Source organism: Melospiza melodia, chromosome 21 (assembly GCF_035770615.1).
Source record: "Melospiza melodia melodia isolate bMelMel2 chromosome 21, bMelMel2.pri, whole genome shotgun sequence".
Lineage (NCBI taxonomy): Eukaryota > Metazoa > Chordata > Aves > Passeriformes > Passerellidae > Melospiza > Melospiza melodia.
This window is the reverse complement of record NC_086214.1, coordinates 13,597,048-13,614,484: the sequence shown is the minus strand read 5'-3', so window position 1 is coordinate 13,614,484 and position 17,437 is coordinate 13,597,048. Positions and strand designations below refer to the sequence as shown.

Below are 17,437 nucleotides of genomic sequence, written 5' to 3'. Positions count from 1 at the left end.
ATTGGAGCTGATTGAGGGGAGTGTCTGCCCTGGTTGATGTGCAGGCTGTGGGAGAGGAGTGATGGTTAATTTGTTCTGGGAAGGGTTGGGGCTGCTCTGAGCTTTGTGTCCATGCCCCAGCCCCATGGAGGCTTTACCTGTGTGTGTGACAGGTGGGGAGCAGGTCTGGGCTGAGCTCAGGAGCCCCTCAGTGGGGCTGGGGGCACACACAGGTTCCTGGGGGGCTGGTCTGCCCTGGGCATGGTGACTGCACAGGTTTTAATCTTTCCTAATGGACACTCCTCTGTGGGGTTAACAAGATATTTAATACTGTGCTTGTTTGATTTGTTCGTATATTGGTGATTTCTTAACAATGTGTGGATGTAAGCTTGTGTCGTAGAGGGAGGACCCTGGTTACTCATTCTAGCATTAATTCTCCTATTTGAATCTAGGTTAGCCTGTTAATGGGGAGGGAGTCATAAAGTTCTTATATTTTTGTAGTGCAGAGCTTTAACGCACTCTTTGTTGGTGGCTGCTTGAGGGCCCACAATGTAATTGAGAAATCAGTATTTATCTGCTTGTAGAGATTATAATATTCTTTAAAGGAGCTGTACCCCCTTTAAATATCCCCTAATTCGCTTCATTAGGGTTTGTAGGTTTTCCTTGAAGAAGAATTAAGAGTGAACTTAGATTCATTTCATGGGCCACCAGCTATCACCCAGCTGATTCACCCAGTTCCTGGGGGGGCTGGTGTGCCCCAGGGATGGTGATTCCATGGGCACAGGGATGGTGATTCCATGGGCACAGGCTGGGGGCACACGCAGGTTCCTGTAGGGGCTGGTGATTCCGTGGGCACAGGCTGTGATGGCTGGAGGATGCAGCTCTGGCTGTCTTTCATCATTTGATTACTTTAAAAGTAACTGTGCAAGTTCCTTTTAAACTGACCCGTGGAAACTTAATAACACATCACTTGGGTTTGATGTAATTGCCTCTCCCTGCCAAGGAGCGTTCGTTCTGTGTGTAGGAAAAGGAGGGGCAGAGGCACCTCTGCTCTGAGACAGTACGAAGATACAGTGCTTGGGCTCCTTTTTCACTTTTATTTGCATTGAGAAGCACAATAAAAATCATTTATTAAAAAAAAATATCCGGGGGCTAGAGTTGTTATTGAGAGCCTTTACTCAGCCATCTCTCAAATAAAAACAAAACAAGACAGAGAAGTATCTAATCAAATCGAATTGAAATTGCTTTTGTAAAGAAGTATTCTCATTATCTGGGTTAGGGATGGGATCTGAAAAATATTTCTTTTTTCCACATATTGTTTGAAATAATCTGGTTAAACCATATGCTTGTCTTGTAATTTCTTACAGATGGTCACAAGAACAAAGAAAATATTTGTAGGTGGATTATCGGCTAATACAGTAGTGGAGGACGTGAAGCAATACTTTGAACAGTTTGGCAAGGTAAGTTCTGCCCAAGTGAGCACTACATAGTTGTTCTTTCTTCCCATTCTGTTTGAAGTATTTTGAAAAACAAAAGTGCATTGAGGACTGAGCTCAAAGGAGGGCCAAGTTTTTGCCTTTCCGTGTCATTTCTTGAAGCCTCTGGGATTCCTGTTCTGTTTGTTGCCTGTGTGTGTACAACATTGCCAGCACTGTTTACTTCCACTGAAGAAAAAAGCATCACTGGGAGGTGAATCTGTGTCTGTTCAGGAAGAATCTGACCCTTAGCTGAATGATTACACAGTTGTCTTCTCCATAAAATCAGCCTTCTGTTAGCCCCGATTCCAGTGGCAAAAAGGGCAGGGAGACGTATTGGAGAGCTCATTAATTTGTGAAAATGCCTGGAGGAACCACGTGAAAAGCAAGAGCAATGTGGAAGTCACTAGAATATCCACTTAATTTCTTACTAGAGAATCCTTCTGCAAGGATGTGTAGAATGCTGGCATCATTGAAAAATTTAAAAAAAAAAAAATTAAAAAAAAAAAACAAAAAAAAACACAACAAAAGAACCCCTTACCAAAACCCCAAACCAAACAAGTTTGTGCAAAGAAGGAGATCTGAACCTTGCCAGAGTAGCCTTTGCTGTGATGTAGCAGCTCCAGCCCCACTGTGCAGGCTGTGGCTGCTGCTTGGTGGCCCTGATTTCCATGGGGCTGCCTGGGTGCCCACGGCCTCTGGACAATTGTTCAGGAGGGCCGTGGGTGAGGAGCTGCCTGCTCTGAGAGCACTTTGTGGCACCACCTCGTGCCTCAGGGCTCCGTGGGTTCCAGCTCCAGGGATTCCAGCCCAGCAGCTCCGTTCCTGGTGCTTTAGATGCAGCATTGCCTGAGGACACAGCAGGGTACCCCAGAGCAGAGCAGCTCCCATTCCTTGCAGTTAGTTTGTGTTTCCTTTATCTGCCCTGGAAAGCCTGAGCCGGGCAGGATTTCGTGGAGGGCTGAGGAGGCGAGTTTATAAATGGTTCCTGTGCTGGATTGATAGTTGTTTTGCAAACCAGTCATTTTATTTTCAATAATAATCTTCGATTCCGGCAGGATGTTTACAGCCTGCTGAGCCTTTTATTAAAGGATTACATGAGCTTTTGGATGTTTCTTCTGTAGTTACTTCTAATTGCAGAACTCCACTAACCTGTATTTTTCAAGTTAATAATAGTTTCAATATAAGTGCTTTGCATATTGTCTGGATGTTGTCTTAATATAGTCTTTTTAATTTCACCATCTGGTGGTTTCATGCTTGCAGTTTTACAGTCCCTGGGAATGCAGCAGCCAGGCTGTGGCTGGGGAGTGACTGGGGACTCGGGACACTTTGGTTCTGCCTTCATGCTCTGCCATTCTTGAGACAGCTTAGCAGAGGTTTGCCTTCCCAAAGGCAGCACTTTGGGAAAATCAAGTGGGTTTTTCCTTCGAGTGTCTTAATTTTGCAGGATGAAAAATTTAAGGAGCTGGAAATTGCCCAAGTTGGGGTGAAGGTAGGAGCCCATTGCCAGGTCAGGGCTGTCCCTGTGAGGCTGAGCCCCTGCAGGAGCCAGGCTGGCAGGGCTTGGTCCCTGTCACTGCAGCTGACCTGGGTCACAGTCCCTGCTTGTTCAGGGTGAGTGAAACTGGGGCTGCTGGGAGCAGAGGCTGCTTGGCTGTGTGACTGTGACCTGACCTTGCTGCAGGTGTGGGCTTCTCCCCACGGTGCTGCTCCTTATCAGCTGGGACTGTTTGTTTTTGGGGTGTTTTGGGGTGATCCTCCTCAGGCCCTGGTTGCCAGCATGTGGTCAGTGACCCTTAGAAATGGGGAGTTTGCTTCAGCTGAGTTAGAAGACTTGTTAACCTGCTGTGGGCAATGGGATGGTGCATTCAGACACAGCACCCAGGGCTGGTGCTGCAGGACCCTGCAGGAGTCAATCCTTGTCCATTCCCCTTCCTCTCTGGGATCCAGCCCTGTGGGGCAGGGCTGTGCTCAGCACACAGCCTGGCTCTCCATCAGTGACCCACATCCACTGGCCAGCTTTGCCTTTGCTCAGGGCTTCCTTAAAATAAGGCAAATTGCATTAGACAATTAAAGTGTGAGGAGCCGCCCCTGTTTGATAAGAGCATCTCAGGTGATTTGCTCTTTGAAATGCTGAGCTTATTTATCAGCCTGGAAAAAATTGCAGTTCCTGCAATCCTGTCTGTGCTTGCTGTGCAGAGCAGCTCTGGGGCCAGGGGAGGTGTTCTGGGGACTGGAGGTGGCTGCAGTTCCTGCAGTCCTGTCTGTATTCACTATAGAGAGCAGCTTTGCAGCCAGGGGAGGTGTTCTGGGGGCTGGAGGTGGCTGCAGTTCCTGCAATCAGGATCAATCCTGTCTGTATTCACTATAGAGCAGCTCTGGGGCCAGGGGAGGTGTTCTGGGGGCTGGAGGTGGCTCTCAGCACACAGGATGTGGGGACAGCAGCCACCACCAGCTCTGGGGCCAGATGGGCTCGCTCGTGGAACTGGAGTTGGCAGGAAGGGGTAAAGTGTTGAATTTTAAACTGCAGCTTTTTGAAAAGTCAGTGCCAAACCTTTGTCTCAAAGAAAAGGAAAAGCTGTAGTAAACCCACCTGTTAATAGTAATAATATAATATTTAATTAGTAAACCCACCAGTGAAAGTGCCTGACGATACAGCACCAAAGTGTGTGGCAGTGATAATTCCTGAAATTTAGTTCATAAGATTTCTGATAGTGATTGTCCTGGCCCTGGGGGCTGCAGCAGTGCCCAGGTGTGCCCAGGTGCTGCTCCCTGCACAGAGCTCCTGCAGAGCAGCCCAGCCTGGCTTGTGCAATTCCACTTCACATGGCCAACTGTGTAATTAGTTTGGAAGACTTATGCCTAGTCATTGGTTTATCCTAATCGGCTTTGGCTTTTCCCAACAACAAAGTGAGCTTATTTTCCTAAGCTGAAACAACTCTGCTCCCTTTGTTCCTCTCTTTTATTGTCTCATTCCTTTCATTCTGTTTTACTGCCAAAGTTTTGTTTCATTAGGCCTACAAGTCATTTCCAATCCAGTGGGCTGCTACAATAAGGCCTTTATAACTCAGCTGCCCTGGTTCCCATGTCCCTTCTGGTCCAGAGCCAGGACTTGTGTTTGACATGGGATTTTAACCCTTTGGTTGCCCTTGGTGGGGCTGAGCCAGGCTCAGGGATCCCAGAGATTGCGTGCAGGCGTTAATTGATGGGGTAATGGGCTCCAGGTAACTGTTCAGGCCAGTCATGGGAACAGAGCTCTGAGTGAAAACCTTGTTGCTGTGATGGGTCATGGTGGGAACAGTGCTGGCAATGAAAAGGCCACTGTGTCCTTCCAGCAGGGTGGGAACAGTGCTGCTGAAGGTATGTTCCACTTGTCCTGAGCTGTTAGATTGCCCATCTTGGACTGTTCTTGCAGAAAAATTACATTTTCTTGGGTAGGAGAGAGGACAAATTTAAATTTATCCTTTTTGGAACCAGATTGGTGGTGTTTGAAGGAGATGTGTGAAGTAGTTTTGTGGACAAACAATATTTTCCATATTGCTGTTTCAGGCTGCTGGAGGAGCAGCCAGTGCTGGTGGTGGTGGCCCCAGATGTTTTACTTTCCATCTGAGAGCATTGGCTCTTCAATTTCCCTTTCACAGTAATCCTGAAGTGACTTTCAGGGAAGGGGCTCTGGCACTTGTTTTTTATTTTAAATTTCCAGATGAAATTGGACCAGACCAGCATGAATTTTGTGTTCTGCCCTGGCTTGCTACGAGGTCCCTCAGACCTATCATAGTCATGTTTCAGCTTCACTTGGAATATGTTGTTTCCTCAGGAATGGCTTTTAAGGCTTGGAAATTTTGAGACAAGACAGGATTTCTGAATTACCTCTGTGGATTTGAAATGTTTTGTACACTCACTTGTTATTTCCTGTGAGACGCAGAACGGACCAGTGGAATAATAATAATAATAATATCTGAATTCTGAGATGGGTTTTTTTTTCTGTTGAGCTTTTGAAAATGTGTAGTTTTCTCATCTCTTCCTTCTGTAGCCTTAGTGTCTATTGTCAGCTGAGGGAGAGGAGGTGCCACTCTCACCTGTCCTGCCCCAGGTGCTGCCTCACCAGGAGCTGAGACAATGAGAATTTCCTCCTTTGGTTGTACCCTGCCCTGCATTACAACACGGACCCTGGTGCAAATAACAACCGGTTTAACCTTTGGAACAACAACCTTGGCAGCGAAGTGCCTCTGCTTTCAGTGTCAGTGTGTCAGGAGGGAAGGAGGTGGGATCCACACTGAGGATTTCAGCCTAATCTCGTGGTTTACATAAATCACTCCGTGCTCTCCTCCCTGACAGCTGTGAAAATATAAATCGGGAAAAGAGGGGAGGAAACTCCTCCTCGTTTGGCCAGGCTGTCTGGGTGTGAATGGGTTAATGCACTGCCGTGGCATTAAGCACTCCAGTGGTTTACTTTTCCCTGGGACCTCGAGTACGGCCTCTGAAGATGTTTTTACAATGAAGTTGTTAGCATGAGAAAAGGTGGTTTTCTCGCCGTGGGTTCATTTTGGGGGGATTTGGAAGCCTGTGTGGAGCTGGGGCTGAGGCCAGAGTCAGGAGGTGCAAGGAATTGTGCTTGTGTGAAAGTGAAAGCTTAGTTAATTTGGCCTTGGCAGAGAGCTGGGATTGTATTGTCACCTCGGCTGGACATTGATATGTAGATTTAACGGTCAATAGGAGACATGGATGGGCTGTCCTTAAAGCATTTGCTTTGCAGAAAAGTCATCTTTCTGTGTGACACATTGCTAGCCTTTCACATTTCTCAGCACTGTATTTCCCAGTACTTGGGGATCGGTTATGTTTTATGAAATGAAGGGATAAATTTGGACTCTTATTTACATTGTGGTCTGTAATAGCCGGAGTTCCCTAAACATTTGTAATGTTTAGTAAAACAGAGAATGTGGTGGGGCTTTTACCAACTGCTGCCCTCAGTGTTCCCTTCCAGAGCCTCTCCAAGCTCTGGGCCTGTTGTGGGACAGCCCAGAGCTCATCCTGTTCTTGTTTCTGAGTTATCTGCAGGCACCTTGGCAGAAGCTGCTTGATTTGGATCCCTCATCTCCTTAAAGCAGAGCCAGCAATAAACAAGCACGTCGTTGTTTGCAGCTTTGATAGCTTTGGAGCAAGGAAAAGCAGAGTTTGAGGGCTGTTCTGTGGCAGGAGCAGCACTGCCTCCTCCACGCCTCTGCCCTGTGCTCGTGCTTTAACATTCCATATATCCCTGTTTCCGTGTTGTGTCCGTGATGTGCCACAGTGTAATGAATGTTCCTTTAAATTTTACCTTTGGCATGTGACGAGGGATCTGGGATATAGGGGTCCCTCATGGCCTAAAGCACTTCTTATTATTTCTTCTCCCTCCCACGCATGCTTTTCTTTTTTTCTTTTTTTAAACAAACTGAGAAACTTGCTCGTTGCTGAAAAAGCAGCCCCTGTTTTGTTTGCATGCTGCCAGTGAGGAGCTGCACGCAGGAAGTCGGTTTGGAGGTGGTCTGCAGTAAGCCACATGCTTTGTGGAAGTGGTTTTGTTATAAATTAGATGTTGGTTTCTCCCTGGGTTTTGTGAAAAGAGGAAATGTTAAGGCAGGATTTGTGGGCACGAGGGCAGTATCAGAGCCCAGCAGAAGTTTGAAGTTCAGTTTTATTTCCTTTCCTCCTCTGGTTGATGAAGTGCTGAGGAGGCTTTGTGCTGTAGCACCACAGCCTGTGGGAGATGAGTGAAATCAATCATTATTCAGGGGAGAGAAAAGTTACGTGAAAATACTCAGGTTTCCTCCTCCAACATCTGTGTGAATTTTTTGTGTGTGTGTCTTTGTCAGTTTTACAACTGAGCCAAACCCATGGAAATTATCTATATCCTTTCTGAGACCCCAAGGAAGTCAATTTTGTTTTCACCCCTGCTTGTATTTTGTACAAATGCAATAGGCTGTATAAAATCCCTGCCAAATTGAGTTAATCCTATTTGGTTTTTATCCCTGGAGCATTCCTGGGTTCAGCCTGGTCAGGGGGGTTGTAGATGTAGGAGTTCCCTGGAAGAGGGATGGTTTGGGTTTGCTGGGTGGCATCTCTGAGCCCCTTTGGGCCCATGGGTCTGGCTGGAGCTCTGGGCTGCAGGCAGGAGATGGTGGTGTTCATCCCCAGCACAGGCACCAGGTGAAATATCTGATGGACATTTTCAATATCTGCTGTGAAATTGCATCAGATTCCACTTTGGCACTTGTCTGGAAGCCTCCCAGGGTTATTCTGGTGCAGGTGCTGCTCCTGCCATCCCTGCAGGGCACTGCTGCGCTTTGAGGAGCTGCTCTGAGGGGCCCAGAGCTGGGCTGTGGGAAAAGAAAACCCTGTTTTAGCACTGTTCTCTGATGAGAAAACAGCAGCAGTTATTTAAACCTGGTGTGCTGTAATTGAAACCTGCACCCTCCTTCCTGCTCACAGGTTTGGGGAGCTCACAGCCCAGGTGAGCTGGTTAAATAAATCATAATTGATCATAACTGGGGAGTCAGCATTTGGTCAGTGCCATCATCCCCCACTGTGGACACCTGAGTGATGGGAGGGAAACCTGAGCGTGTTCCAAATGCAGCTGAGTCTGGGCCACAAAGAAAAGGGCTTTTAAAGTGCCCAGGAGGAACTTCACAGACACTGTTCCAAATGTGGAAAACAGCACTGGGAGCAGGTGTAATAATGCTTTTTCCACGTGGAAATGAATGGTCATATTTATCAGTCCTAGAGATTAAATACCTGAGTTTTGCTGACATGTGGAACATCAAGATGAAACCACTTTATTTAAAACTTAAGTTAATTCTGCAGGTGTAGAATATGAAATTCATTTGATGTCCATCATACACATGTCTCTTTCTGTTAGGAACACCTTATAATTATTTTGTTAGGGGGAAAAGAAGTGCCTGCTCATGTTTGGGTAGAAATGGGGTGGTGGCCAAGCATGAATCACATCAGTCCTATCAATAATTTCCAGTCCTGGTGATACCTGCCAGCCCAGAGAGGGAGACAGTGGTACAGTATATGCATTTATAAATATAACTGCAGAAACCAGGACAAGGGCAAAGTAGCTCAAATGAAGAGCCAATTAAGATAATCTAAGCAGAATGAGGATTAACTGCCTCTTAATCTGAAGGGCACCCAAAATGCATGTGGCCAGTTGAGATCAAACAAGTGCTGTCTGTGTTTGGGGCATGCACCAGGGGTTTGGGGTGAGCAGGAATGAGCACAGTGGTGTTGGAATGGTTCTGGATGGCACAGAATGAGCCTCTGGCTGTGGTGTCACCTCGGTGCCAGCCTGGAGAGTATTGGAGATGTCATAAAGAAGTGATTGCAGTATAAGGGGAGATAACATCTTGTAGTTTTTCTTTCCCAGAAAGAGGAAAGCACTCAGAACTATGTCAGGGAAGAAGCTGCTCTGTGTTTTCTTTTTAAAAAACACTTTAAAACCCATTTTATTTAACCATTTTAGGCTGCTTACTCTACTCCTGGCCTGACAGGGTGTGGTGGCTGTGTGCACCTGAACTGGGGGGGCTGGCAGCAGCTTATGGGGACCAGTGTGGGGACCAGGGGGTGCCCAGACCCTATGGTGGGTACAGGGGGTGCCCAGACCCCATGATGGGAACTGGGGGTGCCCAGACCCTGTGCTGGATGTTGGGGGTGCCCAGACCCCACTGGCTGGGTACAGGGGGTGCCCAGACCCCGTGCTGGGTACAGGGGGTGCCCAGACCCCGTTCTGGCGGTGCCCAGACCCCACTGGCTGGGTACAGGCGGTGCCCAGACCCTGTGGTGGGTACAGGGGGTGCCCAGACCCCGTGCTGGGTACAGGGGGTGCCCAGACCCCCCTGGCTGGGTACAGGGGGTGCGCAGACCGTGTGGTGGGTACAGGAGATGCCCAGACCCTGTGGTGGGTACAGGGGGTGCCCAGACCCCACTGGCTGGGTACAGGGGGTGCCCAGACCCCGTGGTGGGTACAGGGGGTGCCCAGACCCCCCCGGCTGTGCCCCTTTTGTGGGCAGTCAGTGTGAGCTCCGTGCTGGCTCTGCAGGTGAAGGTGCCTGTGCTGGATCTCTCACTCTGCTGAGTGCTTTAGCGAGTTCAGATCCGTGCCGTGTTAATTGTCAGGACTGGGAGGGTGGGAGCAGATTTCACCGGGGGCGATGGAAGGGATCCAATGAATTTCCACTCTGTTTCACCGCTTGGCAAACCGGCACTTACTGTCACTTTGCATAAATAGGTTTATTTCAGAGGGTCAGCCGGCACCGCTCCCCCCTTCCCCTGCCGGCCCACCCTCCCCTGGAGGAGAGGAGGCCGACGAGCATTTAATTTCCCCAGCAGCAGGTGCTTGTCATCCATCTGAAGAAAGCTGCCAACATCTGGTGCAATTGCCTCGGCAAACGCAGTAACAAGGCGCCTGCAGTTCAAACGCAGAGAGAGCATTGCCTCTTTAATGATAACAAGCTGTTGGCTTCCCCTCTGAGATGAATTCATCTCACAGATGTTTGTCTAGTTTTGGCAATCTTATCACTATAGCTTTGGTGATTATGCTCAACTGGAGACTATTACTATAAAAGAAGTTTGAACTTGTTCCATTTTTGCATTATTTATTTATTTAGCCATTTATTTCTCTGCTTTCTGGGTATAATTTGTATCAACAACTGTACTATTGGTCCCATTACCCGAGCACCCTCAGATTTTTATTGCATGTGCTGAACAGTAGCTCGCTACTTGACTCCCACCGCTGGCAAATGTCTTTCAGCCACGCTGACGTTTTTAACATTCCCCATCAGCAGCTTTGTGGTTTGAACCCTCTATTTAACACTACATTTTCTGGGATTACTTGGCGCTGGCTCTGTCTGTTCTCTCTAATAACTGCAATGTACTCCCTGGTTCTGCAAGGCGTGAGGGGCCAGGAATATTCTGGATATTCTGGTGACCTTGGCAGGGCTCTGTGATGACAGCCATGGCCATCTTCATTGGTGGATCCTGAACATTTCCAGCCTCAGCCTGATCCCAGGGAGCGTGGGGACCTGCAGGCTGAGGGCTCCAGTGCCTGTTTGCTCTTGTTTGCTTTTCTAACATGCCTGGCTTTTTCTTAAGGAGACAATTTCTCCCCGAACGTGTGGAATTTAATTCTGGTAAATAGGATTTATTTTTGGAAACGTGCTTGTGAATAGGTGACTCATGCCTGAATGAAGATGTGTCACTGTTGGTGGGGACACCACGTATATAATTTCTTGGGCTATAAATAGATGCCAGTCCAAGTGCTGGTGACATGGTGATGCTTCACACCGACTCGTTAGCTCAGCCTGGCTGCTGAGGAGAGTGTTTGGAGTGTCAGTCTCTCCTGCTGGAGCAACAATTTCTGCTGATGCTTATGGAATAACATCAATAGATTGGTGGAATCCTGGGAGCACTTTAATTGGCACAGGCAGGTTCCCGTGCTGCTGCCATGGGGTGTACTCGTGTTTCTTCTCTCGTTGCAGGGGTGGAGAAACTTGAGTTTTGGGGTGTTGGTGTGCTTGTCAGAAGCCAGGGGTGCTGCCTGCAGGGTCCTGAGACTCAGAAACTGGGTCTGCTTATTTGTTCCTGTTGCTGAGGAGCTTTGAGCTGAACACACAGGATCAGAGCTCGCTCCCGTTTTCAGCTCCTGCAAGGAGCAATCCCTTTTCCCCGTTGTTGATGCTAAACTGTGGCTCCATGTTGTTGTTTGCTCAACACCACTTACCCACCAACACAGCACATATGGTTTAATGGCTGTCCTTTTTTGTGCTTCTGCTGTAGTTACAGTATTATTAAAAATCCATTAAATTTTGATGTACATCATAAAGTATGTGCTCCTGTGAATGCGAGCGCAGATAATTATTTCTGATGAATAAACCAAAAGGACAAGTATGTAAGAAGTTCATCCTGCAGCTTTCAATTTTCATTATATACATCTCCTGCAGGGGCAATCGTTGGTGATGTTGCAGCTGGTTATTTCTGTGGCCTGGCTCTCCCTGGAGATGGATGATGACAGTGCAAACTTGAACTTGCACGAGTGCCAGTGTTTCTGTGGGCACATTTGTGGATACATGGTTAATCAGGAGAGGTAACCCTTGGGAAGGCAGAGGGTGTGAAGAGGCTGCCACACAGCAGCGCACCCTCTGTGTGTGCTGGGCCTTGTGGAATCTGGGAAAGTAACCCAATTATTTCTCATTAAAGTAACCCAGAAATGCAGCAACAAGCAAGGTGTCATTGCTAACACAACACCAGGAGGCCAGGCAAGCTCTTCTTGGTGTCCAGGGCCTGAAGCAGGCAGGGGAATCATTAAAAATAATGCATTATAGTGTCCATAAAGTTTCCTGCAGTATATAATGGCCCACAGGGGCCTCACCTAGTTTTCCATCTATGATATGGTTACAGCATCTCATTAACTTTCCCATAACACCAAATACACTTCTCTTGAACACCCCCTTCAGGCTTCACAGGTTTTGCCAAGTATTTCCTAATAAGCAGGAACTTCAATATTTATCATGCTTGCCTTTTATCCCCACTGGGCTGAGGGAGTGGTTGGCCTCTCTCCTGCCCCTCTAATTTCCTATTCCTGAATGCCCTGGGCAAACCCAGCTCTGGCAGGGCCTGCTCCTCTCACTGAGAAGATTTCCCTCATTTCCCAACTCTAGTTTTAAGAGTTCCCTCTGCTATTTCTTCTGCTTAAGAGCATGCCTGCACCCAGGATTAGTCCTGGTATAGCACATAAACTCTCACAGAGACCTTGGTCTTGGAAGCAGTGCACAGCCCAAATGAGAAAGCCAGATAAGTCCTAGGGAGATCCCACCAAACGCTCTGTACCTGTGGTTTCTTTGCACCTGGATGTTGGTGCTAGGGCTGCCCTGATGGGCTGTGTGGCTCCTTCAGGGCTGGGCCCTGCTGCAGGTTCAGGCAGGTGGGTCCTGGGGGAAGGGGATATTTGGGTTCAGGTGGGCTGCTCCTAGGGGAAGGTGATGTTTTGGGTTCAGGTGGGCTGCTCCTAGGGGAAGGTGATGTTTTGGGTTCAGGTGGGCTGCTCCTAGGGGAAGGTGATGTTTTGGGTGATGTTTTGGGTTCAGGTGGGCTGCTCCTAGGGGAAGGTGATGTTTTGGGTGATGTTTTGGGTTCAGGTGGGCTGGTCCTAGGGGAAGGTGATGTTTTGGGTGATGTTTTGGGTTCAGGTGGGCTGCTCCTGGGGGAAGGTGATGTTTTAGCTGGCGTGGCTGTGATGAGCTCAGGGATAGAGGGAAGGATGGAGTTGTGCCTGTGCTGGGCTGAGGAGCTCAGCTCTGCAGACGTGGCACTGATTTGCTGTGTTATTTTGGTCTTATTCAGGTCTCTGTCCAAAATCTGGGACTGGCAGTGTGGCTTTCCCCTTGCTGCTGTGACTGCAGGCTGCGTGCAGCACCTTGCTGCGACCTTGATCAAAGTCACAGTGCTGCTGTGAGAGCAAATGATGACAAATAAATTCACCTTCACACAGTTTAGTCTAGCTGGCTTTGTTCCTCCATCCCTGATCCTCCCTGCAAAGGGCTCTGTTTACTTTCCCTGAAATGGAAGAGGCCCTGCTACACAGTCCTCTTTCAAAAATAAACCTCTGAGAAGGAAAACAAAAGAGAGGGAACAAAAATCAGACATTGTCCGATTATACAGAGCAGATCCTGATCCTGAGTTCCAGGCAGCTGGAGCCAGGTTTGTTTAAGTGTAACACAAATTCTACCATTTTTGGATGGTTTGGAACTCTCTGCCTCTCCCTCCCGTACTTTCAGAAAACAATCAAAAGAGAGAACTGCCCATCCTGTCAGAAAGAAGAGCTGCAGAGCTTCAATACCCAGGATGGTAAAAGCAAATGAAGGGACAAAACCACATCCCACCTTTGTGCTCTGTGGGGTCTTTGTGCCAGCCAGGCTTGAACTCCTTGCTGGCATCAGCAGATGCATCTTTAGCAGTTTGCAGTCATGTTTCTGAGGTAAATGAGCACTAAATGTTGGTGATTGGCACCCTCAGAAGGGCTGAGAGGGATAACTGGGAACCTCTGTAATGGCAGAGCTGCACTGTGTTCATCAATAATTAGGATGCAGGTTCCTGGTGGGATGTAAGTTTTGGTTGACTCGCAGGTCGTGTTTTCCATTTCCTTGCAGTTTAAGTGCAGAGGTTTATATACTTACTATTCCTTGACCTAAAAACTTGCTGTGTAAAAGGTACAGAAGGTGCAGGCTGAGATAATGCATCCTTTGGGGCTGGAGCTTGCTCTGACCTGTGTGTACATGGTGTAAATCAAACTGGGCTAGAGCTGTGCAAACAGGCCAGGGCAGCTCGTGCATCAGGGGCTGTTCAGCCCTGTCAGGGTGCTAATGCTGGCTGAAAATGCTGCTGCCCAGGGCAGTTGTGGAGCCTTTTGGGGGTCAGGGAAGGGCTCTAGAAATAAAGAATTGGAGGTAACTGGAGTTGGTTTGCACACAGAGCTTGTGAGTGAATGTGGTGCAGGTGTCAGCAGCACTGGGGCTGGGCTTATCTACACAAGCTGTGAGTTGGACTCCTGGTTTTGAACAGTGTGGGCTGGGAGAAGCATTTTTAGGAAGAAATTCTTCCCTGGCAGAGTGGGCAGGCCCTGGCACTGGTGCCCAGAGCAGCTGTGGCTGCCCCTGGATCCCTGGCAGTGCCCAGGGCTGGGTTGGACAGAGCTTGGAGCAGCCTGGGACAGTGGAAGGTGTCCCTGCCATGGCAGGGAGTGGAACAGGATCTTCAGGGTCCTTCCAGCCCGAAGCATTCCCTGGTTCTGCCAGAGCTGGGTGAAGGGGCTGTGTGTGCTCCTGGGCTGTTGGTGCTGGCAGCCCCCGTTTCACCAGTGTGTGCAGCTGCTGTGAGCCACAGCCCGGGCAGGATCCCTTCCCTTGCTCAGAGTGCTGCTGAAATATTCATGCAGAACAAATCATCCCGTTTGAACCCAGCAGCAGGCGGAGGAGGGAGCAGTGGGGTATGATGCTGAGGTTTGTGCAGGGAAATGTGCCTGCTCTGCTGCTGGATCCCCTGGCACTGGGCACGAGCAGGATCTGTGCTGACCTGGTCCTGTTAACTGCTGGAATTTGGGGTCCCAAATCCTCCCCAGCTCCTGGGAACTGAGATGAAATGAGAAAAGGAGCGTTGCTGTTTTGCATCATCTCTGCCTGATGGGGAGGGTGCTTGGAAAAACTTAACTGCTCCTGGGATTTTCCCACACTGACTGCTTAAATCAGTTATTTTTCCCAGATGGTAAATTCAGGAGACTTCCTCAGCAGCCTGGTGGTAATAATAATACTTATATAGCACTTTACATATTCCAAGTGCTGTCCAAAAAGCTGATCTGTCTTGTCTTCTGCAGAAATGTGTAGTAAAACTTGAAGGATATTGGCCTGAATTTGTAGTCGTTTATCAGCCATCTATCTGTGGGCGAATTTACTTTTCTGATGGCTTGTACCATGTGAGTAAACTCATTTCTCCTGTGGATCTTGACATTAATTCCAGTCTTTCATCTTGGTAGTGGAGATGATCTTTAAGCAGAGCGGAGAAGAAAGATGTCTTTGTGGCTATTGCACTGCAAAAAGGATGAGCACAGCTTTGGAGAAATGTTTCAGCCTGTATAATGTATAAATGAGTGAAAAGTGGTTTCCCTGGGAGTGACCTGGCTGCCACGTGGCACGGGAATGGCCATTGCCTCTCTGCCCTGCGAGGCTTTGCTGTTCTTTAAAGGTGTTTCAGGGAGTGTTAGTTACGGGCAGAGGGAACAGCTTTGCACACCCGCCTGCAATTAAGGAGTTTGTTTTCATTGCCCCTGGTGGTTTATGGCAGTGCCAGGGACAGTGAGTGCTGCACACCCAGCCCTGTGTCCCCTCCTGGTGTCACCTGGGCACGGGAAGCAGCAGAGCCCAGGGCAGGGTGTGGGGTGTGAGGCTCAGGGGCTGGCGAGGGCTCTGGGAGACTGCAGGAAGCAAAACAGGCTCAGTGAAAGGGGCCAGGGAGAGAGCCAAGTTCCTCGAAAGAGGACCTTGCAAGGAAGGCGCAGATGACATGAAAAAGTAATTAAAAGGAAAGCCCTAATGGGACGTTAGGGGGAGATGCAGCTGGAACTTGAATAAGCAAATGTAAAGAGGGAATTAAGTTTGTAAGCTTTCCTCCCAGGAACTGCTGGGGAAAACAGGGCAGCAGCTTCTGGTGATGTAAATCAGCACCGAGCCTGCCGCCGAAGGGAGTGCGGCTCATTTGATATTTGCTGCTCCTAAACCTGGAAACACACAGGGAAAAGAGGCTGTGGCGTTCTGCAGAGGTGACATGAAGGACATTTGATTCCAAAGTGAAGGATATTGACTGCAAAAACAAAGGGAAACTGTCGGTAATGTAGTTTGCCTGGGGCAAATTGGTAGTTTGCGATAAGTAATAATAATTTAAGTGTATAATACTTTAAATTATCTGGGTAATTTAATCTATGTGATTTTTAAAAAGTGATTTATCAGCTTTGATCTTGAATAAAAATAAAACAAACCAAATGAAACAAAACCCTTCAATTAATATTAGCACTTTCACTCTGGAGAGTAATACACAGCAGAGACGTTTATTTTTAGCTGTGAAGAATTTGCATGTGTGTTTCCAGATGTGTTCTCAGACTTGGTGCTGCTTAAAATTCAGCTACCACAGTACGTAGATGCCAATTTTCTTTTCCATAGCATTTTGTCTCTGCCACCGTGGATGTAATTTTTTTTTTCTTTTTTTTTCTTCTTTCTTTTTTTCTCTTTTTTCTCTTTTCTCCCAGCAGAGGTGGTGGAGGGGGGTGTGATGATTAAGGCAGCCGGTAAGTCTCTTAGTCCCTCTGAACTTTACTCCCTGTGCCAGGAGTGACCTATTTAGAGGAGGCCCTTTGATGCGGTTTGGGGAGGTCGGGCGAGGTCGGGGCTGTGGCCGTGCCAGCAGTGCCAGGGCTGCAGGGAGCCAGGGGCTGTGGAGGATGAGGGCTGAGCAGGCAGTTGTTTCAGCGCCTCCCCTCCCTGCCTGCGCGTTTGTTCTCCCTCGGCATCCCTGGCACAGGGAGGGACAGGATGCAGAGCAGCGAGAGGCTGGAACGCCCCTGGGCTGGGCTGGATTCCCCCTGCCCTGCTCAGGGATCTCTCAGCAGATGCAGATGGCAGCCCTGCCTCCCCTGCTCCTCCTTCCCAGCATCCCGGCAGCCTCCCGACACGGGGCTGCACAGATGGGTGAGCTCCTCCAGCCTCTCTAATTCCTCTAATTGCCCTGTGCGAGAAAGGGAAGGAGGAAGGCCGCTCCTCTCACTCAGCTCGGCTGTCCCAAAGTGCAATCCCAGCTGAGCAGCTTAAAATAGACGATGGTCAGCTGGTTGTGAGGCCGGAACTAGCCCGGGGAGCATGGCATCTGTCTCCCAGGAATGCTGCCTGCTCATCAGGCTGGGTAAATCAGGACTGGGAGTGTTTCTGTGTGAGACAGGCTGCAGTGGGCATGGGGAGCAGCCTGGGGTGTCAGCAGTGCTGCTGTCCTGTGGTGTGTGCCAGGCAAGGATAACACAGACACCACAGCATAGTGCTGCTGTCCTGTGGCACATGCCAGGCAAGGATAACACAGACACCACAGCATAGTGCTGCTGTCCTGTGGCACATGCCAGGCAAGGATAACCCAGTGCTCATGGGCACCACAGCATAGTGCTGCTGTCCTGTGGCACATGCCAGGCAAGGATAACCCAGTGCTCATGGATGTCACGGGTCACTGTGCTGCTGCTCCTGCCCAGGGCTGCCCTGCCAGGCCACTCACAGTGCCACATCCAATAACTGATCCAGCTTAAAAAGAGAAGGAGAAAAAGATTATCCCAGTGATAGCAGCACGATGACCAAGTCTGTTTTACCTGTGTGCTTCCCTCAGCGCTGCTGCCTCCCTCCCGTGGCCAGGCTGGCTCCAGTGGC

General features: G+C 48.8%; 1 protein-coding gene across 12 annotated transcripts in view; it reads left to right on the top strand.

Annotated features, from left to right (window-relative positions):
• Positions 1–17,437, top strand: part of MSI2 (musashi RNA binding protein 2) — a 197,812-nt gene that overhangs the window by 68,642 nt on the left and 111,733 nt on the right. For all 12 annotated transcript variants that reach the window (XR_010030231.1, XR_010030230.1, XM_063173856.1 and 9 more), the window contains exon 6: positions 1,347–1,439. Coding sequence is in view for 10 of the 12 variants with exons in the window: in XM_063173856.1 (XP_063029926.1) it covers positions 1,347–1,439 (93 nt within the window). In the remaining 2 variants the exon portion in view is untranslated. The remainder of the gene's footprint in view (positions 1–1,346; positions 1,440–17,437) is intronic.